This window comes from Clarias gariepinus, chromosome 3 (genome assembly GCF_024256425.1).
Source record: "Clarias gariepinus isolate MV-2021 ecotype Netherlands chromosome 3, CGAR_prim_01v2, whole genome shotgun sequence".
Classification (NCBI taxonomy): domain Eukaryota; kingdom Metazoa; phylum Chordata; class Actinopteri; order Siluriformes; family Clariidae; genus Clarias; species Clarias gariepinus.
This window is the reverse complement of record NC_071102.1, coordinates 8705963-8731161: the sequence shown is the minus strand read 5'-3', so window position 1 is coordinate 8731161 and position 25199 is coordinate 8705963. Positions and strand designations below refer to the sequence as shown.

General features: G+C 38.4%; 2 protein-coding genes across 40 annotated transcripts in view; one reads left to right on the top strand and one right to left on the bottom strand.

The window, feature by feature from the left end:
* Positions 1–4411, top strand: part of madd (MAP-kinase activating death domain) — a 69452-nt gene extending 65041 nt beyond the window's left edge. For all 38 annotated transcript variants that reach the window (XM_053492568.1, XM_053492566.1, XM_053492562.1 and 35 more), the window contains 2 exons: positions 2397–2443; positions 2581–4411. In XM_053492568.1, the coding sequence (XP_053348543.1) occupies positions 2397–2420 (24 nt within the window). In that variant the 3' untranslated portion in view covers positions 2421–2443; positions 2581–4411. The remainder of the gene's footprint in view (positions 1–2396; positions 2444–2580) is intronic.
* Positions 4412–6801: 2390 nt separating this feature from the next.
* bbox1 (butyrobetaine (gamma), 2-oxoglutarate dioxygenase (gamma-butyrobetaine hydroxylase) 1) lies at positions 6802–24109 on the bottom strand. Of its 2 annotated transcripts, none has more exons than XM_053493476.1 (8): positions 24025–24109; positions 19184–19573; positions 18459–18573; positions 12326–12524; positions 10472–10577; positions 8651–8847; positions 7705–7871; positions 6802–7287 (listed from the first exon to the last, which is right to left on the bottom strand). In XM_053493476.1, the coding sequence occupies exons 2-8, from the start codon at positions 19541–19543 to the stop codon at positions 7127–7129; spliced, it is 1305 nt and encodes a 434-aa protein (XP_053349451.1). In that variant the 5' UTR covers positions 19544–19573; positions 24025–24109; the 3' UTR covers positions 6802–7126. The 2 variants fall into 2 exon arrangements, with proteins under 2 accessions (XP_053349451.1, XP_053349452.1); XM_053493477.1 differs by lacking the exon at positions 24025–24109 and adding an exon at positions 22524–22542.
* Positions 24110–25199: the final 1090 nt, after the last annotated feature.

Sequence of the window (25199 nt, the reverse complement as noted above, 5' to 3'; positions counted from 1 at the left end):
TAGCCGCCTCAGACAATGGAAAATAAGTCAGTTTTTTGGTTAACAGGCCACCAGTTTCACAGTAGTATTGTTTTGTTAGACCAACCTTTGTTTACAATTTAGTGTTTTCAGCTTTTATCCTGGATGCAGTCTTAAGTTGTCTTGTGAAGCCAGAACAAATTTTAAATGGGATAAACACCTGGGATTATTTTTGCTTTATATGTCATATGGTGTACAATGTTCATTGTAGCTCGTGTATCCTCAGCGCGTTGACAGTGCTAGCTTTAGCTTCAGGATTAGATAGGGTTACTGCCGTGTCTCTGTGCTTCCTTTTTTTGTAATGCGCCCCTCATCTTTGCTGCTATGAAAACCTTCATTCTCCAGCAGGTAAAGTGCTTGTCACCTTAATCTTTCTCTACTCCTCTTTCCACCTTCACTCCTTTCATTCATGCCTGATAAACTGACTGATAATCGTCTTTATCCTCTATCTCATTTTCATTGGCCTTGGCTCTCCAATGTTTCGCTAACGTTTCACATGCATTCGCTTGTAGCCCGAAATCATTCCATGAGCCATCGTCAGGCTGGCAAATCCCTAAATCATGTCTCTTGCTGTGAGGCTGTTCATCATTCTCTAACCCCCACTGGAGGAGTTTGCTTGTCGTTTATTGACATCACAATAATGGTCACTGTGCTCTGAGCTTAGCAGGGAATGGTGGCTTGAGAAAACAATCATGTAGAGACACTGAGTGGTTTTTTTGTACTGTTCTGATGTTCATGTTTAGTAACTGTACCTATCCAAGTTGTTTTAAATAATAAGAAGTATTGTTTATTTAGTTATACGTTTTACTGGCTATTAATTTACAAGTTTATCTACATTAGCTTTACTTTTTCTATTGTATTAGGAAAATCTTCCATATAGATGCACTTAATATGTAACTAACTTGTGTTAGACCATTTGTTCGTGAACAAATTTGTTTAAGCAGTGCTGCCATATATGTATCATTGCTAACAGCAATGATTGAGGTGGTTCAGAAGTGTATACAGTATATCGGTAGAAGGCTGCTGAGGTTGGAACTGCCAGGCAGGAAGCCTAGAGGAAGACCTAAGAAAAGATTTATGGATGTAGTGAGAGAGGACATGAAGTTAGTTGGTGTGAGAGAAGAGGAAGCAGAGGATAGGTTTAGATGGGGGCAGATGATTCGCTGTGGCGACCCCTGAAAGGAAACAGCCGAAAGACGAAGAAGAAGAAAGTCACTCCAAGCTGTTTCCAATTGCCAAACATCAAACTTCATCATTAAACATCAAAAGAAAAAACATTTTAGTCTGTTTCAGAGAGTGACTATTGTTATTCTGATTCATACTATTATTTCCCATGGCTTAAGCCGTAACTCTGGCCATTACCACTAGATGGAGGAATGCAGTACCGCTACATGTGCCAGTAGAAAGAAGAAATTTCTCTCTCATCCTTTAAGGGAGCAGTCGTGTTTACTCTGATATTAGGTTTTTTGGTGAGGAGCCAGCTACAAAAGCTTAAAAGTTGCTGCTAGCTCCCAGACTCATGTAAATATTTTATTTTACAAATAAAACAGTATCTTGCTTGTTGCATAGCAACACTTATCGAAACTAAAGTGTGGCAGGGAAATAGATTTTCTATTAGTTTTTTATTAACCGCATTATAGGGATCAACGATGTGTAATTGCAAAAAAGATTTACCTTCATGCCAGAACCACTACTAAGCAGACATTATTTAAACAATGATTTAAATCACGTGATGTTGATATGAGTGTATCAGGCACTGCAGCATTGCTGAGATTTTTATTAAAGCATTAACTGGCTGTTTTATGATGCTCAGCTTACTTGTCGGTTCAGTTAAGGATTATACCTCATGCGTCAGTCAGCTTCTTCACAATGCACCACCCTCAATGCTCAGGATAGTTTTGGTTGGACTGTTGTTTGTCAACATAGTAATGTCAGCGAGGCATCGTTTTAACCTTAAGCAATCCTGCAGCACTTGTAGCAATGTCATTTTCAGTGCTGTGTCTCTATCAGTATCGGTGTCAGTGCTGTGTGGGAAAACATATCACTGAAATTACCCCTGGTCAGCTTGGTCCTTTTTCTGTAGATAAATGGGGCAGGTGGAGGTGACACGTTGCGGGGCAGCACTGAGAAAACGTAAAACTATAAGGTGCATCAATATGGTAGGTTTACCTGAAGAACAAATGTGATGAGATAATGTTATTTAATAGTTTATATTTCACGATTTTAATGTGTTTCACGATTTGTTGATCCACGGGCCATGTATGTCTCTCTCTCTCTCTCGCTCACTCTCTCTGCTCCCTCTTTTCTTACGTCTTCCAAACTCTTGTTTTTTTTTTTGTTTGTTTTTTTTGTTTGTTTTCTCTCTACATGATTTGCAGTTCCTGAAACTAAAGAAGTGGTGATCCATAAGTACAAAACTCCCATGGTAAGATGAAAACGTGCCAATATATATTGTACCCAAATAACAAAAACCCAAATAAAATACAATTATGTTTTAATATTGTTAAAGGAGAATATTTATATATTAAGATATTATTTCTTTTTGTCTGCTTACTCCATCAGGCACATCAGATCTGTTACTCCGTGCTCTGTCTCTTCTCCTACGTGGCTGCAGTGAAGGGGAAGGAGGCAGAGGGCAAACCCAAGATGCTGTCCCCTCGCCCAATACCCAGCTAATGCACAAGTCCGCCTGCTGTATTGAACCTCCACTGTAACAGCTACACTATATAATGACTTTTCCAGATCGCTCGCATGTCTGCTTCTTTAATGCTGTCTTGAGCCGCCGCTGGCCCGTTCGCTTGTCCTGGACAGTATTCCTTACACTTATCCTCCCACTCACAGTATTTAATCAAGATCAACGACAAGTACATATTGCAAGTATAAAAATATCATTTTTCTTCCCTTCTGACATTCTGGTATATCAGAGTAGAACAGCAGTCACGTCTACTGCAGATCTTTACTCAACTCCTAATTGTCAACGCCCTTAGTTTTTGCCTCTTGTAGGCGTATCGCCATGCTGCTGTTTCCCTTTTATTTTATTTTTAATTTAAATTTTTCTGATCTGAGGTCCCCATATCCACACCACGCCTCTAATAATTAGCATCGGCATGTGCAGAAGAGCGCCCCCTGTCCTCGCAAGCGCTCCATCTTCCCCCTCTGTTTAACCCATTCTTAGAAATTTTTTGGGGGGGAGAAATTGTATATTCACTGGGAACGTAACATCTATCCTGTCCAAATGCTGATTTAAAACGTTCATGTTATGAGGCTACTGAGAGTGTGTTTCCATGAAAGGCTTTGTGTGTGTGTGTGTGTGTGTGTTTGAGAGTGAATGTGAGCCTTAGCAGGTGACCATAGAGTATGTAAGTGTTTCATTCAGCCTGCTCCTTCTGCTGTATTTGGTCCAAGGTTTGTGTGTGTGTGCGTGTGTGTACATCCTTAGCTTCGCCTTGAGCCTACTGTACTAGTTTTACTGTAAAACTGTCTGTGAACAGCTGTGATAAATTGCATGTTGCTGTAAGAAAATGAAAAAAAAAACAAGAAGAAGCAAAACACTGAATAGTAATATAAAAAACCTATGCTGTACATTTTCACTGGAGCAATGTTTAAACAGAAATTTAATGTTTTCAATAGATGTGCAATACTGTAGTCGGTATGAAGATCAAGTTCTCCACTGTGTCTTCTGTGAAAGTGGGGAGTGTGTGTATACCAAGGGAGTGTGTGCATTTTGGATGCATTGCTGAACCACAGTAATAGAGGCATTAAGTGAGTGTGTGAATGCTGAAAGAGCTGCTTTTGGAGATCTCTCTTTTTTTTGTTGTTGTTGTTTTTTCCTGAGTCTGTATGTGTACTGATGTCCTTTTTGTCAATTCACTGTTTGAGAAAATCTACCTATGTGATTTGGAGAAACGTCCCATTTAAATTGTCATTTTTCTGCTTTATAGTATGTGTGTGAGCGTGCGCGTGTGTTTGAGGAGGAGTGTGCCTATAATCTCTGTGATATATATTTTTAATGTTCTTTTATGTGTTCTTTTGATTTTAAACGGTCCATTTCTGCAAAGTGTACGTAGAAAACGGTGTCTCCATGAAGAGCAATCACTTTTTAGATGGTCTTAAAGGCCTGTGGTCTGTAGGCTTAGTTGTAAATAGCACAAGATCGATTCATCCAGGTCAAAGAGTCTCCAAAGACAGATGTTTTGTAGTGAATGCTAAGTGACTGAGAGAAACAGACCCGGGCTAGTAAGGTCTTTTATTCAGTTTCACTTGCAGTACTACGGAGAACAAGAGGGGAAAGGAAAAGAAAGTAATGTTGACTGTAAATATTTCAGTGTTTAAAAAGTATTTATAGAACCTGTACAGCTTTGGCAATATGAAAATAAAAGATGTCTAACTCAAATGGGTGGGTCTGTTATCCATATTGTGCTCTATGTTCAGGGATTGGTTTTATTCTCTCGTGTCTTTTAGGAAATCCACGTCTCCATCTTAAACAGCAGACATTTCTAAAGCAACCTGTTAGATCAACAAGTCTGATGGATTAAGGTAATATATTTCCATGAGCTGATGCAACCTCGCCAAAACATCAACATGTTTTCAATATATTTAGTGCTGTTTATCTGGGTTTAACTGGTTGTAATATGTTAGGTATATAATATAATAGGCATTACGTTTAAATATGTATTATAAGCTTGTATTAGGGGCTGCGGTGGCTCAGTTGGTTAAGGCTGTGGGTTACTGGGTTACTGATCGGAAGGTCGGGGGTTCGAGCCCCAGCATCGCCAAGTTGCCACTGTTGAGCCCTTGAGCAAGGCCCTTAGCCCTATATGCTCCAGGGGCGCTGTAAGCTGGCTGACCCTGCGCTCTGACCCCAGTTTCCTAATTGGGATATGCGAAGAAGACATTTCACTGTGCTGTAAAGTACATGTGACAAATAATTGAATATTCTTCTTCTATTATAAGCTTGTAATATGTTTATACTTAATAGGCACAGCGACATTCCAAGCCAGCTAACAAACCAGTGCGTCCACATCTACAGTTCAAAAGAATTAGACATATTGTTAGGGAAACAGTTTAAAGTACATCATGTACCTTACACTCAAGGGTGTGTTCGGTTCCTCTTACACAATTTTCTATTAGTGCTGCAACTCGGTTCTAGAAAAGTGCGTTGAGAGCACAAGTAGAATGCAGGGTTTATTTAAAGGTGTGCTGCTTTTGATTTATCAATCTTAGTGTGTGCAAAACTTTAACTCGTACACGTTCTCATTTTAGATGCTTTATTTTTAAGGCATAACTAGCACCACTAATATTGCAAGTCTGGATACAGAGTGAACAAGCTTTTCCTGAATCAAGCAAACATACAACTAAGACCTTAAGACAAGGAGGTTAAAATTTTACAAAGATCATTATGCATTGACATAATCTAATAAAGAAAAAACAACGTTCATAAGATTTCCTGATTAGGTACCGTAGTTACAATCTTGTACCCTTAAAAAAAAAATACAGTTTAATGGAAGATGTTTCAATAGTTTGTGCTAAGCTAATTAAAAGGAGTCATCTCCTCAGAGCTGCTAAAAGCACACAGTTGTCAAGCTTGCCCTTAAACATAAATAACTTATAAATAGAACAGCAGCAAGTCACTGTTTTTTATGCATTGTAGGTGCAGGTTTTATAATAAGTTATCAGACCCATTCTAAATAACTTAATAGCAGAATATTTACAACATCCTGTCTTGATACTTTTCCACCAGATGATGTGGCAAGGCTTTTTTTTGTCTGGTTACTGTGACATCTCGGGTACCACATGCGCTGAGGATGGAGCTCAAACTAAAAACAGTGCAAATAATCACATGATTAATAAAAAAAATAAAATCAAAAAACAGGGATCACACAGAGATCCAGATTAATGTCTTTGGATGGGATTGCTTCTCTATCTGCAGAAACAACTCCAATAATAAACTATAGTGTCAGGGTTTCCTGCATCTTTATAAAAGTCCAATTTTTCTAGCAGATTTGAGTGGCCAGCAAAATGTAATCAACTATTTACGGTTTCGAATTATTTTAATGTACCCTCCGAATTTTTTTTTCTTTTTAGCTTGCTCTAGCATTTCTTCCTCGTGAATTTTAGTAGAATCCACCTTCTTAAGTTCCCAAACGGCTTCCTGATTACTATGTTGTGGAAATGTTTTGCACTTAAAAGTCCTTACTGACACTAATGATGACGGAATTGGCTGTGTTTTGAGAAGAAAAGTGAACGCTTGGTCCTCTCTACGTTGAATACATATTCGATGCCCTTTTGTTTTGGTGTGCATAATGCCACTGAGCGATGTGCATTGTCTTGCGTTCACATTCATTCTATGGAAGGGAAAAGGTACAGCACGTGTGTTGTTTATTTGTTTTTTGGGTTTTTTTTAACATCAAATGAAAAGCTACACTTGCCAAATAGTTTGAATTTAAGTAGTATTTTATTTAATCGCATTTATTAAATCACCACCAGGAAAAACTCAATCAGGGAAAGTCCCCCTACCCTCACAGGACGTGTTGTGCAATGGAAACGACACACTAAGGCAGGTCACTAAAAGTTATGGTTGCATTTCTTGCCAAATAATAATGAGCCTCATGGTTCGGTGGAGAAGTGCTGTATTACACTATACATATACTTTACCATATATTTTTTTTATATATATATATAAAGTTTTAAATGTTTAGTGTCATTAGTCCACCAGTATTTTAAAATAATAATCAGCGATAAAAAGTTCAAAACTAAGCATAAAAAAGAGTTTAAAAACTTAAAGAGTTTTAGCAACTGTTGGCACGTTCCACATTAGGACCTCTTGAGTTCATTTTGTCTTGGGTGTGAGAACATAAGCTTCACATCCACTGCACTCATGAAGTAATCTTTTATGAGTTACAGTTCAATAGAGCAAAATGGAAATTCGGTGACTAACACATTTTTACCAGATTATTATCCTGGTGTGATAACTTTCAGACCAAGTTGTTGGTTCTTAAAGGTTCCGCCTTAACTAAGCAGTGTGCAATAAGTACGGCTTCAAGCTTAGACTCCTACTGACAATACTTGTGTTCCAGATAAAAAAAAATAAAAAATCAGAGAGGTATCCCTAGCTGTCTCCGTGGATGGCTTTTTTGAGGACGCGCAGACGAGACATGACTTCATCCCAGTCCAGGTATGCTCCCTCTAGGTGTCTTAGGGTCCTGCCCCGAGACTGGTATTTCCTCCGACCGTGCAGGAGACGCGAGTTATCGAAGGTTATCAGGTCACCTGTGCAAAACAGACAATAATTTCTCTCTCTGAACATGGAAGAATTAGATGTTTTCAAACGCTTACATTCTAGAAACTGCTACTGGACATGTTGCTCTGTTTTCAATTAAGTGTTGGCTTCTACACCAGACAGACCAAAAGACTTTCCATGTAATTAGGTCAATAAAAAAGAAAGAATATGACACGCCATACATAACAAAATATCCCGCCAAGTTTGAAATCTGTTGCTCATTTGCAGGTCAGTATGAAGAATCTCCAAAGAGCAAAAGACCAAAGAGCAATAACTCGTGTTTTTCACTAAGGAACCTCATTGTTAAGATGATTTGTGTCAAATTTTTATTTTTAATTCAATAAAGTTGGTTAACTGGACAGAACAAACAGAGCGGTAGTCAAAACGTTCCAGTACACTGCACTGACCTGGCTCCATCCTGTAGGTGACCACGTTTTCCGGCTGCCTCATCAACTCCACGAAGCTCTTCAGGGAGGAGTAGAACGGCTGCACCTGATCGAGAGGTAGATCCAGGACAGAGTCTCTCGTTGCATTGTTATAGTTTATCCTCACCACACGGCCGTCTCTGTCCACACTGCACAAAAAGAAACAAAAAAGAATAATAAATCTTGCTTTTTACCAGGTGGACAAAAGATGGCGCTGTTTTGACACCAAAGTCTGGCACTCATGGACAAATAAGTCATAATAATCACCGCCTTGTTTTTTTATTAGCCATGTGATTTATAATGTTCATATAGCCTGAGCTCTGATGCTAGTTTAAGGTGCTGTTTTAATTTAAGGGGCCTCTGAGGCACTAAAACATGAAGCACATGGGAACACCTATTACATCAGAAAAGTCTGGACTGTAAATTAGATGACCTCAGCATACATCTGAATTTCCAAGTACGGTAAATTTATGTACATGGCTTAGTGTGTCTTATGAGCCCCTCTGAGCCAACACTGGAGGGCCAAGATATTTAAGCAATGCTTCTCGTACCGGTGGCCACAAAATGTTTGATTAAATGTATTAAATCTGTCTTAAATCCTGATCTAAAAAGTATTTAATAATAATATATGCTCTTAAGCATTAGAATTATATCATTTACACAAATCACCGAACACAGTTAATAAGCACCACATGTCTTAGATATACACGAACATGATAGCTAAAGAATGTCAAGTGAAAGTAATGTTAGGAGACTGTTAATGACAAAAAGAAAAAAATATCCATATGTTTAGCATTTGTATTCTAATGCAATCCTCTGCTAACAAATGATGCTAGATGATACTTTCTCCACAAACAATGGTCTCTGCACACACTCTGTGTAAGTAATAGTGACTTGTGGTTTATGATCGCATTTGCATGTCTCTCACTCTATAATGCGGTTCTTCGACTGCACGCTGAAGTCGCAGTAGTCAGAGCCGGTGTCCGTGTAGTCTATGTAGAGGGACGCGAGTACATTAAATGCTTCGGGGTCCTCTCTCCTGAGCAGCTCGGCCATGTGGAAGCCATCCACCACCTCGCTCTCGCCACCCTCCTCGGCCTGCTGCAGACAGTGTAGGAACTGCACCTGCCGAGTCACAAACGGGGTTACTTTTAAGGGGTAACACTAATTAATTAGAATTAAGAATGCATCTATTTTATGGGATTTTCAAAAGTGATTGCTGCAACAAATTACACACAGATCATTTAAAGAGAATAAACTGACAAGATATTAGAGCAAATTGACAGCACGACAACTGGTCAAAAGTTTCGATAAACCTTCTAATCTTCTTCTCTTAAGCACCGTAATGAAACTGGCTCTCATAAAGACCATCCCAGGAAAGCAAGACAAAAACTTACCTCTGCTGCAGAGAAGTTCATTTAGAGCTACCAGCCTCAAAAATCACCAATTAATAAACAGCATTAGAGCAGTTATGAAGGCTTAACAGATCATACGTTTTAATATCAACAGTTCAATGGAGATTATTGCATATTTTGGATGTTTTGCATGTTTCACATTGTAAAAAGAAACAAAAATTAGCATAGACAATGGAATTAGAAGGTGTGTCCAAACTAAAGACTGGTAGTGTAGGTTGATTGTAATACACTGCTATTATTAGAAATCCTTAGCTTATTATTATTATTATTATTATTATTTTTATTATTAATGGTAATAATAATATTAAGTAGTTTAAACTAACTTTCCATATTTTCCAGCGATTATCTGATTCAGTTTGTGATACTCCAGCTTCCACATAAACATGCACTTTCTTTAAGTAAAGGCAAGCATTTTCTAGTACCAATTATGATTAAAGCAATTACAGCTTTATAGCTATAGTATTCATAGTGTGTAAAGGTTTTTTTATCCCCCAAACTTCTGGGGCTTTAGGGGGTCTTAACATGGTCAAAAAGTCATGAGAATCAGCACACAGGTTGGAATCTGCAGTCATTAGGACACTGCATGAGAGGCTGGGCTCCGGGGCTTGCATGGGGCCCTCACACGGGATTCTGCTGCATAGATGATACACAGTTGCATGCATGCACACAAAACCCTGTATACATTTAGAGCTCATTGATCTAAACAACTTTTGCATTGCATGTAATGGGGTCTACTTAACAGGAAATCAGTTATTTTGGGTCGTTTAAATTTAATAGAGGGATTTTTAATATCTCAAACGGGTCAGCTGTGACAAAACATTAAACTTAAGTCAAAAAAGTGGGTTTGTGTGACATTACATTGACACATTGACATCATAGTGTCATGCTTTTTTTCCAGCGTCTAAGGCTTTTCGACGGTCTAAGGATAAAATTACCACTTTTCTAAAATTATGTCATAATGGTATTGGTATGTTTCTTTTAAATGTATCTGCCCACTGGGTGCTTCGGCCCGCTCTTTATTGCTTGCAACTTTATTTTTTTTTTTTTTGTGTTTGTAAATAATTATCATAAAGGAATATTTTACATTAATTAAAGTTTTAAATATGACCTGCTTTTTGCCTGCAGAGAGAACATTTAAACGCAGGACAAACCATATCTTTGGGAAAATGTGAATGTATCATATGATATCAGGTTGATTTTTATCAGATCGTGGGGGCAAAGCAAACATGGCTGTATGCATGACAATGTTTACAAAATAGTACACAATTTATAGTCCAGTTATCTGGAGTGTGCATACACTCCTTAAGTGTGTGTATGTAGTGTGGTGTACCTACCCCAGGAGGATGGTGCAGAGCAGGATAGTCTGTGTGCAGGCTCAGCTTGCCTGAGGTGTACGCTACGTTGTTTGCCATGGGCTTGTCTTGCACTTGCCATGTGTGTCTGTTGAGGCAAACACAGTTTTGCTTTTTACAATGTCTCTGTGAATTGACTGGAGGAAACCACAGCTATAAAATGGTTACAGTGTTTTTATAGCTGGGCAAGAGAATTTACTAACTGTACGAGATTGTTGCAATTGACATAACAGGCATTGTTTATAGCAGCACTCAAGAAGGCAGCAGCGGCGGCAGACTGGAGGATTATTACGATTTCAGCTGCAGAACGTGACTCGCACCATATCAGGAGGATGGAAAGATAAAAGGAAACGCTTATAAAAATAGTTTGTGAACCTGTGTGTCATTTACTCCTAATAGATGCCCCAATTTTAGGGATGCATAAATGATGGTGCAGGATGTATCTTAAATTCATAGGAGCGTGGCCCTGAGCAAAACTCAGCATTATATAAAAAAAAACCATAGTTTTTTTCTCAAATACATTCCATGCGAATTGTAGTATGTGAATGACCATAAGACAAATTTTATTCGTATGTCTCTTTACCGAGCACCTGTTATTCATTTAATAGAGTTCTGCAGCTTTTTTCAATAAGAACGAACATTTTCAGGCTTATATCAGTGAGGAATGTATTGGAGTCAAGTATTATGACATGTTTTAATCATTTTACCATAAACTAGAGCATTCTAGTGAGGGAAAACATACAATGGCACAACATTCGCTGTCTCTTCAGACTTTGTCTAAACAGAGGAAAGACCTGCTGTGACCGGAGACACATGGAACTGGAAGGACAGCATGATGTCATTACTGAGAAAGTCCAGATCTGCTGGATTGTTTTTCAGTTAGCCTGTATGCTCTCTCTCTCTTTATGATTCTCACACAGTATCTGACTGTCTCTCACTCCGTCTCCCTCCTCTTCGGTAGCTTTGAAGAAAGGCAGTTCATGATCTGATCTTTTTGTTTCTGTGCGTGTGTGGGCTGTGTTCAGGTAAAACGGTCCAGCTGGCGATAGATACTGTCCCTGAACATCAGAGTTAAAGTCACAGTGCAGCTCTGGAGTACATCAACGCTGGCTCCAACTAAAACCCGACAAAACACGCAGTGTGTTTCTGTATTATCTGTTTCTCAACTGTTTTCCCTTACTTACTTATCTGAGCTCTGTTTTCCCTCTGTGTCCCCTTTGCTGTCTTTTTTCCCATCATTCTATTTGAAGCCTAGTCGATATGGAGGGCTCTTAATTGTGTCTGAAATATTTAGAAAGTGCTGTCTTCGTTTCTTCGTTTGTAATCCGTGAAGGATAGCTTCCAAAATATCAAAAATACCTCATTAATGAGATAGATAGGGTGTATGGGTCAAATAATGCACTTTTGATTCACTGCTTTGCAGTTTAGTGGAAGGTCAGTGGCAGGGGAATTCATTTAGGAAAAGAAAAAAAAAGATGTTTTATTTGGCCTACATTTAGCTCAGGAAATGCTTTCATCAAGTTGATCATCAGTTTGCCAGTGACTCATGCCGAACTTTTAATCTTTTACAGCAGAGCGAATCCTTTGGAAAAAGAGCGATTTAGCAGAAATGCAATCTTTATGTTTCTTCACGCTAAATTTATGTTGAATTTCACAGCCACAAAGCACTCGAACTAACAAGGCATGAACAATTTTTGATGTAAGAGTGGAAAATGCACTTCAAGTCATCCCTTCAATTATATGGTAAAGCTCTGTGTGTGTGTGTGTGTGTGTGTGTGTGTGTGTGTGTGTGTGTGTGTGTGTGTGTGTGTGTGTGTGCGCGTGCTTCCTTCTTACCCATAAAACGTGAGTCTGAGGTATCCGATTCTCTGTCCGAGTCTTGCCACCTGGCCCCGATCAGTAGGCGCCCCTTTCAGGTACACGATCCCGACACGCCTTAGGGCTATTAGCCAGGCCAGAGCAGCTTTATCATCATGTAGAACCTCTTCATAATCTGCCATGGGGATCTGCAGAGCAGAGTCCCATAATTCACGCTCTAAAACAGCCCAGATAAATCATAAAATATCAGCTCTTCTATATAAACACATTGCGCAATTCTCAAAGGAAAGCCTAACACAAATTAAAATAGTTTTTCTTTTTTTTTTTTCTTTCCATATAACATTTCTGAGCAATGAAAAAAACCTGCTTGTATTGGGAAATAATTTGGAAAAGCATCAGCTGTTAAATTTCTATTGAACCCTTCCACTAAATATCACCATATGTTCAGAAAAAAACCATGACGCAAGACTGTGAGAATGAACACACACCTTAACTATAGCAAATGGCCAGCGTGTTGTGTTGTGCGGTTTTACGTCAACAGTTTAGCTGGCCAGGTTCACAAATGCATTGTTCTTGAAATCTGGAGACATTTTTAGACTCTTTAAACAAATGTTACTACAGTTTATTTTCCTTAGTCATCAGAAATTTAGAAATACATGTAAGTAATATTACTTATGCCCAGGCACCAGTTAATAGTTAATAATAAAATCTTTGTCCTTTTTTTTTTTTTTTGGTTTCACATGTCCTTATGGCAATCATTAAATTAAATAATGGAAATTTGGATGCATCCCAGTTAGCTGGCAGATTTTGATTTAATTCGAATAGTCTGTTTGTGTTTTCAAGACCAAAGCCGAAGCACGGTGGTTAAACATGGACTTCGGGTGAGCTAAACAACAGCCACAACAGCATGTCTGTATTTATATTAAAGAAAGAGAAAGAAAGATGGATTTTTTGGGGGGTTTTTTTTATTTTATTTTTTGCTTTTTTTATCTCAGTTAATGTCCCACTTTTATCCTTTGTATAAACTCACCGTGTATATGCAGTGCTTCATTTATTAGACAAAATCCTTCTATAACAAAGATAGAACATTTGAATAAAATCCCAGCTGTCACGATCATTAGAAAAGGTAATAAAACAGAGCACAAAACAAAAACACACTTTATGGCAGGTAAACTCTTGAGCAAACAGACTGTGGCTTGAACAAACACGGGCTTAATCAACCCCAGATGAAATACATACTTTCATGGATTATGTGCATTACAAATACTCAACCAATATTTTCAATGTTTTATGTATTTGAAGGGGTTAGGGGTTAAGTTAATGCCTGAGATTTATTTACTTTATATGATATTTATTTTATATTTTATATTATATGAATTCATGATGTGCACTCAGTTGGTTTATCCTAGTCATTATATAATACCCTATAGAGTTGAATAGAAGGATTCCTAGGATTAAGCCGTATGGTGTGCTTTTGACACTTTAACTAAAACAGCTTTATTATTATTATTATTATTATTATTATTATAGAACTAGTAAATCATTTCTGGGGCCAAGTAAATTAAATACATTAAGGTTTATGATGACAATATGGTATTCAGAACACATGTGGTGCGTAGCTAAAAAGGGGGGGGGGGGAAACAGCTTGGAAACCTGCGGAATTTATGTTTGCTTTTGGACACGCCCACATTTACATCCTCATAAATCCTTAAGATGAGTGTGTACATGTTTATAGAGTCGTAACCTGGCTTTCAAGCAGCTGAAGTTCAAAGTGCACTTGAAAGTGATGTCATGACCATCCTTGGTTTAAAAGAACAAAACAAAAAAAACTATAATTAGCATGCTAACTCCAGTTAAACCACTGTAACTTCTGGTGGAGGAGCTTTGTGTAGACTGGATGAAAATGGGACAGGCTCAATAACGGGTGGGTGGTGGGTGATTTTTTTTCTTTATTCAACACCCTTTTAACTATTAGAGACCTTAAAAAAACTGTAGCTGCGAAAAATAAGAGATACTGCTGTATGGAAAGTATGGCACACAAGTAAAGGTGAGATTAGTGCTACAATTAGAGAAATGAAAAAGAATGAGAGGGAGAGAGAGAGAGAGAGAGAGAGAGAGAGAAGGAGAGAGACAGGACAGGGAGCTGGGCACTTGGCCCAGGGTGAAGAGGTTCACATGGTGCTGCTCTACCACACAAAGGTGCTCAGCATTCTCTCTCATAACGACACACGTTTGCTGCTTGGATTTCCTGGCAGGATGCTCTTCAGTCTCAGAGTCAATCAGACATTGGTCTGACTTTTGCATAGTTTCCAGCTGGGACTCAGAAATGGGATTCTGATGCTTGTGTTAGACATCTGTACATTGTTCCTTACCAAGACATTTTCACAGCAGCAACGGCACTAATCCGCCCCTGTAGCTGGCCTTGTCAAATGTGTCAAACAGAGCAAAAGCAAAGGAAACCGAAAGACAGAAAACAAATTCTAAGGCTTTTTTTCCTTCTGAGCGTTCAGAACGAGGAATATGTGAAGTACTGCAAGCGTATTTACTTTCAGAAAAATGTGGGTTGTTTTGATGATTCGCACACACCCTTTACAAAGCAGTTGCATCTTTTACAACTTAAACGCATCCTTTCCCACAAGATAAAGCTCACGCAAAGGCGATATATTCACAGGAAATATAATCAGATTAAATGAAAGCCAGTGGAAATTAGGGATGAATTAGACCATTTTATCTTCCCTTTCCCAAGCCAGAGGAGTGTTCCTAATCACCCAGCTGGAAGATGTTATCAGGATGTTTTTAATAGTCCAATTAATTACAGCTGTATTTACACTATGTGTGTTGTCTGATACCAAAAATCACACATTGTAAAAAAAAAAAAAAAAATCTTTGGTCGTTAACTGGGATTAGTGGTCCTAGAACGCATAATGTGACATCATAAACAGAGGCTGACACTTTTTTCACGGGATTCCCGTCGGATGGGAGAGCATTTCTCTATTGAATTGTGATTGGCAAAGAACAGGAAAATCCATTCCCGTATCACCCCTAATTCTCACTAGTGGCTGATTTGATGCCATCATGGCCTAAGACAGCTGAACAGTACTGTACAGTACAAAAAAAATTCTTATTACCTTAAACCAAAATTTTCAGCACAATGACTGATGACAAGCAAAACATTTTCATTCCACATGAATCTATAATTAGAGGATCTGCACAATCCGACATGTTACACGCATGTTACTGTGATCTTCTCATACACCATGACAAGAATCTATAACCTTAAAGGCATGTTGTGATTACACATTCTAAAACCAGCTGTAGCGAAGTAAAGATTTTTCATGTAAGCTGAGATATTCCTCCATTTACGATTTCACCATAAACACTTAAAAGATCCAACTGCCTATTGTATCTATACAGAAGCTTCAATTCGGGACAGCTCATAAATCTTCCGTATACTTGTGTGAAACTGTATATGTGTTTCACAAATACATGTATTTATTACACACCCTTGGGAAAACCTGCATTTAGGGGGAAAAAACTAAGGTAGACCCAATAGCCAATGGACATGACTATGCACAGAGAACACTCTCATTGTAAGTAAACCCAAGGCTGAATTAAAGACATCCAAGAGGCTCTTGAACCAATTACCGACATGTAGAATGAGCTCCTTCTTGGCTGCTATCTTCGCAGCGGGAACAAAAACTACTGGCTCATTTGATCCAATAAGATTTAGTCATCTAATGTTCAGCAAACAAACCTTGCTATTTCTTCCTGCAATGAATTAGCACTCTGAAATAAACTCCAGAAAGGCCAAACAGCTCCAGGATTACTCAACTTTATCAATGAGACCCAAGAGAGAGTCTGTAGTAACATTTAACAGGCAAGCTAAACAACCAGCACATCACCTTCAGAGGTTTCTGTAAAGTCTCCATCCCGCTGAGCGTAGTTAATTAGGGGGGGGGGGGTATTAAATTAGCTCAGAACAGTTGGAGATGCTGTTAAGATGCAAAACCTCCTGTGGCTTTACTCTGAACAAACGTATATAAAAAAAAATATACGCACACTTGGTGTGTTTAACAGCTTCACATGAAAGAGCGAGGAAAAGCACTAACAACACTTTGCTGTGAGTAACAAATGCATTACAGAGTGCACAGCTGACCCCGGAATCTTCAGAGTGATTATGAGAAGGGACAGAGACTGAGCTTTTGGGATTAGTGGTCACCTAGGTGCTCTGCTGGATTCACTGAAAAATCAGGAGTGAAAAGTATATTTTTATATTTTTTCATTAACAATCGGACTGCATTTGATTTTGCATGGGTTTAGAGAATTTGTAATTGCCATTGGTTAGGTTTCTTCAGAAAGTCACAATGAGCCACACTATGACTCAACACCACGCATGAGTAAACGTACCTCAGATTGAAACTGGTCCACCTAGAGCTTAGCAGATTTTTTCCATGCAGTTCATGAAACAGATTCTTTCTCCAAACTGTACCCAGGTGTACCCTGATCATCTCATTCACACTCAATTGTGCTTTGTTTTGTTTGTTTTTTTCCAACATGGAGACAAGGAACACCAAAAAAACAGCTGTGGCTTGACCATGTCAAGTCAAGGAGCCATTAGTCTTCAATCCAGACACACACGGGTTTTGTTCGGAGCACGTTGCAGCACTCTTCTCAGGTTGCTTAGATCACGATTCCATATGGCAGGAAGTGGAAAAAGACTTTCCACTCAAGGGTGATCCTTTGGAAGTGTCTCCTCAGACAAATGCCTTAGCCTTAAGTTTTGGCTGCTCAAGAAACCACGCATGAAACTACTACACTGATATTACACACCAAGTTATTATCTCAGAATCAACAGAGAAATATATATTTTTTAATGCTTCGTAAATCTAGCTACCTTTTCACACATGCACTAGATCAGATTTGTTCCTGGGTTCAGCTTCAGTTCAGACTGGAATAAGCCATGGAAAATTTAATTATACACCAAATTATACACTTTAAAATTCTTCAAATAAATTCTGCACTCCAAAGAAGTCTAAATCAGTCATTTATGATGGCTACAAAAATCTAAAGCAAAGTGGGAGTCAAGGAAACACAGAAGTTCCAACTAAGATCAGTACTTATTTCTATGCACGCAAGTGTTAACTGTTTTTTTTAACAGTTTAAACCTGGCTTTGCTCAGGCAACATTCTTATTTCACCCGGTGTTGTGCTTACAGTGTGCAGACAATCACAGAAAAATCTAAAACAACCGTGAACATCTTCAGACTTAAGTCAGAATTAATTAATTAATTAATTATCTGCACTGACTGTAAACTGATCATGCAGGTATAAAGTTTTAGAAAAAATCTAAACGGTAAGAAAGTAAAAATTTAAGGTGAAACCATGGTAAAATGTCTTTGTGATGGATTAATAACAGCTTTAACACACCTTGACATACATTGATCAGCCCAAAACAAAAAAATTAAGCCCAATACTGTTTGGATTATCCTTGTGCCAACAGGCGTAATGTGCCTCTGCATAAACACACAATGACACAATGAGCCAGACTAGAGGACATCCTGATCTGCAGTTTAAATAAAAAGGGTTAAATGCTGACTTAATTGCTTTTAACCCATTGCGCGGTGGGCTGTGGTGCACTGGGTGTTCTGGTGCTTTTCAATCATGGCCAGCACTGTCTTTTTGTCTGTAGTAAGTTGTACTACAGTGGGATGGACAAACTTAAATAATTCTTTTGATTGTGTAAATCTGCTTTGCTACAATGTCAATTGTTAAAAGCGTTCTACAAATAAAATTGAATTGAACTCAGCTTTGGGCTTGTGGACATGGGTGAACCTTGGGTGCCCATGACCCTGTGAAGAGTTTACTTGTATATAACTGATAATGAATACTAATGCGTTAATGTTATGGCTGATTAGTGAAAATTCTCCCCATTTCTACATCTCTACCAGAAATATTATTCCATGTTATTACATGTTACATGTTGTTCGAAAATGTGCCATAAATGTTGAGATCATTTTACACTTTCAAACTATTCCCTGCACCATAAATTGAGGCGGAGTCATCCTTAAACAAACCGCTCCCATCATCACACTGTTTTTTTTTTTTTTTTTTTTGCCTTTACTTTTACCAGAATCACCAGAACTGTAACTAACCATTTAGAAACAGTTCCTCCTGTCGTGCTTGTCTTGCCTCTGGCGAGAAGCATCTTTTCTTTAACCAGTCGGGCTCAAACTCACTGCTGTGTTGATCTGGCCATGTGATGGTAACCTACAGACATAAAGTTCAGACATGTTTATACAAATTAGTCTGTGTATATTTTAGTAGCGTGTACTGTATATGTGTGAAGGTCTGGGAAAACCCTTCACATGGTCTTCTATACAGTATATAGTTCTAAAAAAAAATGCAGATGTTCCTTAACTAAACTTTGTTTCCCTTTTTGTAAATTTCCCAATAAGTAGTACAGCTCTAACGACTTATAATCAGGAAACCCTCAAAAATGAAAGAAAAAAAAGAAGAAGAAAATCATATTTAAAGATTCTGTTTCAGATCCATTAAAAGAGCCATCTACCTCAAAATTATATAATTATAATTATAATCTAATCTTTTTATTAAAAAACATTACTACCACATGTACTATAAAGAACTGCAAGTTAACAGTATGAAATCTTATCACTTTATCAACATTATCTATACAAGTCTGTGTCCTAAGCCAAATGTTAAACATGTGCCTTTGTTGTCTCTTCATTCAACTAATCTTATCCTGTACTAATTTTAATGAGAAAATAATTGCTCATTTAATATGAGCCACACATACAGGTATGCTAATGAAAAAAAACTCATGTTTGTCTGTCTTTTCCGATAGATATTCAAACCATACCTTGTTATTTTCAGTTATTTGCACTTGGTCTATTCCAGTATGCACATCGAGGTCAATGAAGAGCAGACTCCGAGCTTGTGCTGAATGCAGCATGCACAAAGGACACTGGCAGTTATCCCTAAGCCAGGTAAATGGATAAAGACTACAGCTTCCGTCATCCCATTCCACCTGTAGCAACCGCTTGTGGTCCAGCGCTTGAGCGTGTCTAACAACTGTGCTCACTCCACCAGTAGGTAGTGGGACCGCTGCCAGTGTCTGATATCCAAAACAGGACAGTTTTGCTGCCTGAGACGGACGATTGGCTCCTTTCAGCACATGCAGGGCCGCTCTGGAGGCACAACGAGCCAGACTAGAGAACATCCTGATCTGCAGTGTAAAGCCTGTAAGTGCCTTTGTGGAAACACATAAAAAGGGTTAATTGTTGACCTAATTGCTTTACAGCCTTGTTTACGATAACCATACAAATTTTACAACGGGTTTGTGACAAGATGATGATTTCGTTTTTCGCTGTAAATGCACACTGTTCTGCTTTATGGAACTGCTGGAAAAGTTATTGTTTATGACATAACCAGATTCTGAATATGATTATGAAAAATGCCTAAGAATAAAACACCAGAAAAAACACTAAGAATATGTATAATTAAAAAAAAAAAAGCCATCTAGCATGGTTTGTTTGAAATATATTGATTTTAATGTATAGCAAATAATGACCGAACATTACAACACTTAACTTTACACATACTAGAGTAAAACTGAACTCTGATCTTAACAGCATATGACTCCTTTGATAAATACACCCCTAGGTAATAGATCCAAGACTGAGAGACCCGGAGACAGACGTTATCATTTTCCGCTTAGACAAAAGGGTTCCAGCAGACACAAGCTATTTGTATGTATATTCGTCTGGACACTATGAAGTGTTACCATGTCACGTGGTACCATGACTCCCCTAAATTTTTATTTAAAATGTACTGAAATTGAAAATGAATGAACAATCAGTCATTGGCATAGAATAGATATACAAAAAACTAAATGTGAAAAATGGAGCTAATACAAAATAACAACCATGTGCCTGTGTTAAATTGAGAAAAGATGCCCTCATGACGCATGTTGTTTTACTGTGTTAAGCTGCAGGAACTGATAAAGAACGTCCTCTGGTCATTGTGGAGACTGAGTGGTGGACTCCAAACCTCTGATTAAGTGATCAGCGGGCCTTCTTATCTCTTATCAAAACATCCTATTCAAAACCACCTAGAGCAGAAGCCCAGAGTAGAAAGACAAAAAAAATAAATACTGAAGAGAGAAATAAAGAGCGATTCCCAGCACAGGCTGAGGCAGCCCGGGATTAAATTAGCGCTTCATGCATGCGGGCTGAGATTGGATGACTATTCAGCACGGCTACACACGTTCTGGATGATAAGAGGAATAGACTGTCTCTTAAAAATGCAGAAATTACGATATTTGTAAAGAAATACCTACTCTTGCTGCTTACTAATAAGTAGCCATGATTGGCTCACCAAATAAAAAGTGTCTGAAGTGTGTGTTTATTTTAAAGAATTCAGTGCAGTGTTTCGATTTCTTATTCATTGCCTTCCTGTAAAGTTTTACATTCATACTTTCTCTGATCTTAATTATATTTGTGCCCTGCTGTTTAAAATAGCTATTTTGTTTGGGGTGTTAAATATTCTCCAGAGAGAGCCACTGTGGTTGCAGGCTTTCATTCCAACCAAGTAGAAGCCACACCTGATAGTCTACTTAAAGCCAAGAACAACTAATTAACCAGGTGGAAACAGGTATACTGTAGCTTCTGCTTGGTTGGAATGAATACCCACACCCACACCAACATTTTCGAAGAAGATTTGACACCCCTGCTTTAAAGGGAAGACAACCACACCTGTGATCAGTGATCGGTATCAAACAATTCTATTATTTCTATGATCGGGGCTCTGTGATACTACAAATAAGCTTAAAAAGGAACAATATAATCCGTTCACATCTATGCACAAACACATCCACAATCACAGCACCTGCATCAAGTAACCATGAAAACAATAAACGAGAGTTGATGACGTACTTAGTCGGGGATGGACGTGTTGTTTATTATTTTTAGCTTGTTGCTTAGTAAAGAGTAATTAAAAATGTATTACATTTTGTTTCACAATTACTCACACCAATTACAACCCTTTTAATTTTAGAAGACGAATGAATGAGTTCTTTAAAACTCGACGCGGGACGTAGAACTATATTAATTAGTTTTAATAACAGATTCGAAATGGAATTTAAAACCTGATGAGGAGAAAGATTGTTATTTTTTAATTAAATGTGACAGAACTAAATCTGTTTAAAACACTCAACGTACACGATTGGAAAGATTTAAAATGAACAGGACTTATTTAAAAGCGTAGCGTGAACCAAGACGGAAGTGGCACGGCACATGGTAATGGGATTGTACTTTACACTTCCACAATCTTATTTGATAAAGTTAATCAGTACTAGGTGTGTTAAAAGGGTGAAATAAAAGACCATCATAGTCTTTATGATTACAGCAGTACAGTATCTCACCTACAGTGGCCAGGTGAGATTAGAAACTGAAGTAAGAGAGGCTTGTGCATAAGCTGTTTTTGTTAGGAGACCCACACGGGACCATGCACAGCAACAAACTCCCAACAGAGGCAAACTATAAATGCAGAACAAGAAAACATAGATGACGTCTAAAAGGTTTTTTAGATCCAAAGGTTTGTGTACACCTGACCATAAAACTCAGATGTACTTCCTGAACATCCCATTCCAGATGGATCTCTATTTGCTGTTATAATAAAGTCCACTCTTCTGGGAAGGCTCTAAACTAGTTCTTGGAACATCGCTGTGGGGAATCAGCTACAAGAGCATTAGTCAGGCACTGATGACAGATGTAGAGGCCTGGCATTCAATCAGCGTTCCACTTCTTCCCTAAGGTGTTTTTCAGTAAATGTGAGGTCAGGGATCTGTGCAGACCACTTAAGTTCTTCCACTCTGACCCTGCCAAGTTTTATCTCTAATGGAGCTTGCTTTGTGCAGAAAGGCATTGTCATGCTGGAACATGTTTAACCCTAAATTATAGTGAAGGGAGAGCATACAAAGACATTCTATATGATTGTATGCTTTTAGCATTGTAGGAAGAGTTTGTACTTTGTTGTTAGTCTTTTGACTGCTCCTGTCAAGGGGTCGCCACAGCGGACTGCATACCTACCACTGAGCCACCGATGCCTCCACACACACACTACACACCCACTCATACTAAATTGCAAAACAATTAGTTTGTATTAAAATGAGGTGTATGTACTCTCACTCATTCACTTACTGTAATGCATACTCTATTCAAGGTCCAGGGAGGCCTGGAGAATTTCTCAGGGCATTCGGGTCATGGATTGTACATCCTGGATGGGTGCCAATCCATCGTGCGGCACACAAACACACACACTCATTCACAAACCATGTGTACATCATCAAGTTAATGAACTTTAATGAATACACAGATCACTTTAATGAATACACAGATCACTTGCAGATCAATTGATCAGAATTCAAAGAGATGTTTCTACACATTATTGGAAACATGTATGGTGAGCACAAAGTCCTTCTTTGGTTATGTATAATCAAATCTTAAAACCTGGGTTAAATCAAAACATGAACGTTGGGGCATTACGTAGACCAATAAACAGAATAGTTTATTTTTTTAAATACTAAAGGGTAACCACGGCTCTGTCTGCTTGCAGATCCTGACACATATGAACTACTGTTACCTGCAAATGGAGTCCACGGTCAACTCACAGCCGCTCCTCACGTTGCTTCAACGTTTCAGCAGATATTTTATTACCTCACAGTATGACATACAAGGTGATGGTGATGATGATGATGATGCCTTGTGCTGTACACGATAAGGAACACCCACTACTACACCGGCTGTCTCTATGTTTGCCCCAGCTACACCTAAGCACCCAGCTGATGATGACGCTGCCCAATGTTACAGTCGGTGACTGTGAATGACACATTTGCATTATGACATAAAAATTGATGATGACGCTGCCTACTGCATCCCTGTACAAGTATCGCCTGTCATCCCAATACAAACAAACAAACAAACAAACAGAATTTCAGTTCAGGATCAGTTCACACACACCAAAGGGCTCATCCCTTTCTCTATATCTCTGTGTCTGGAATAATTATTATTATTTGGTATCATAAAATGTAGCTTGGATTTGTACTGACTGAACAGCATTAAGCACCATCAAAAGACAATGAATGTGTCCTAAATTTATAGGAACATAAACAAACAAACATTAGAATTTCCAGCTCCACTGTTGACAAGGTGACACTGAGTGTGTGTGTGTGTGTGTGTGTGTATACTGTAATTACATAATGTGTAGTTAAGGTTCATCGAGGTCGCACTGCGAGGCAAATCTATGTAAACCGCCACCACGTGACGTCAGCTCACAACTGCACGCGCACGCCGACTTAAGTAGGGGAAAGGTCGCGCGACAGCGCGAGCGCTTTTCCGGTTCGGTTATATTTACCGGCTACTGATAGACAGTTACCGCTGTGTTCCTGTAAGGCACTTGTAAGGAATTTAATCACTTAAACGGTTAATTAATCTGTTATAGACACGTTATTATTATAAAAAACCTGAGTAGAAGATAATGCTAGCAAACAATAGCAGCTGTAGCTAAAGCACAGATGATGAGTAGCGCTACTGTAGTCTTGTTATGGTGTGTGTGTGTGATGTTTATACTGCTGCATGTGTAAATAAGCAGAAAAGAGCAAAAACGACCGTGTGCACGAGTTGATAATGAAAATGAACTTACCGTGTGTAAAGGAAAGGAAGCTTGAGTGAGTGTGAATGCAGAAGAGGCACCCTGGGACTGTGTGTGTGTGTGTGTGTGTAGGGAAGTGTGTGAAAGGTCACAGTGCTTTCTATGTCAATACACACCCACAATACGTGAACTCCCTCAGGTTTCATCGACTCATCAATGACTTATTTGGACTAGGAAATAAATAAATAATTCATGCTTTATTATACAGGGAGTGAAGAGGGAATATATATATATATATGGTAACAACCTTATACAACCTTATTCTATCTATCTGGATATCCATGATATCTATCTGTCTCTCTCTCTCTCATATATATACTGTACATTTATATATATATATATATATATATATATATATATATATATATATATACACAGTGAGGTCAATAAGTATTTGATCACTCTGTAATTTTTCGAGTTCTCTTACTTAGAAATCATGGAGGGGTCTACAATTTTCAGCATAAGTGTATTTCCACTGTGAGAGACAGAATCTAAAAAGAAAAATCTGGAAATCACATTGTATGATTTTTTAACAATTTATTTGTTGATGCGAATCACAAATATAACTTCCATAATGTGTCTAATAAGTAATTGATCACTTACTTATCAGCCAGATTTCTGACCCTCAAAGACCTGTTATTTTGCTTTTAAATTGTCCAGATGCTATTTACAGAGCCACTCCTTGGTTTTCCTGGCTGTGTGCTTTGGGTCATTGTCATGTTGGAGGACCCAGCCACGACCCATCTTTAATGCTCTGACTGAGGGAAGGACGTTTTTGCCCAATATGTCACAATACATGGACCCCTTTATCCTCTCCTTAATACAGTGCAGTCGTCCTGTCCCCTGTGCAGAAAAACACCCCCATATTCACATATATACAGTGAATATAATATGTATATATAATGTATATATATAAGGTAACAATATATAAAACAAATCTTGGTTTACAAGTACCAAGTATTATGTATCACGCAGGCGCTTCTTATTTTGACACCGAGCGTCATGTGATCACAACTGAGCCAACGGTTTTTCTCTATCTTGCGCTGCGGAATTGTGGGTTATCGTCTCCCCTGATTGGTCTTAGTGCACGTCTTTTACTGGTATAATCAACATCTGTACACGTGTGTACTGTTTACTATAACACTGTGGCGACGTATGTGTGCGTA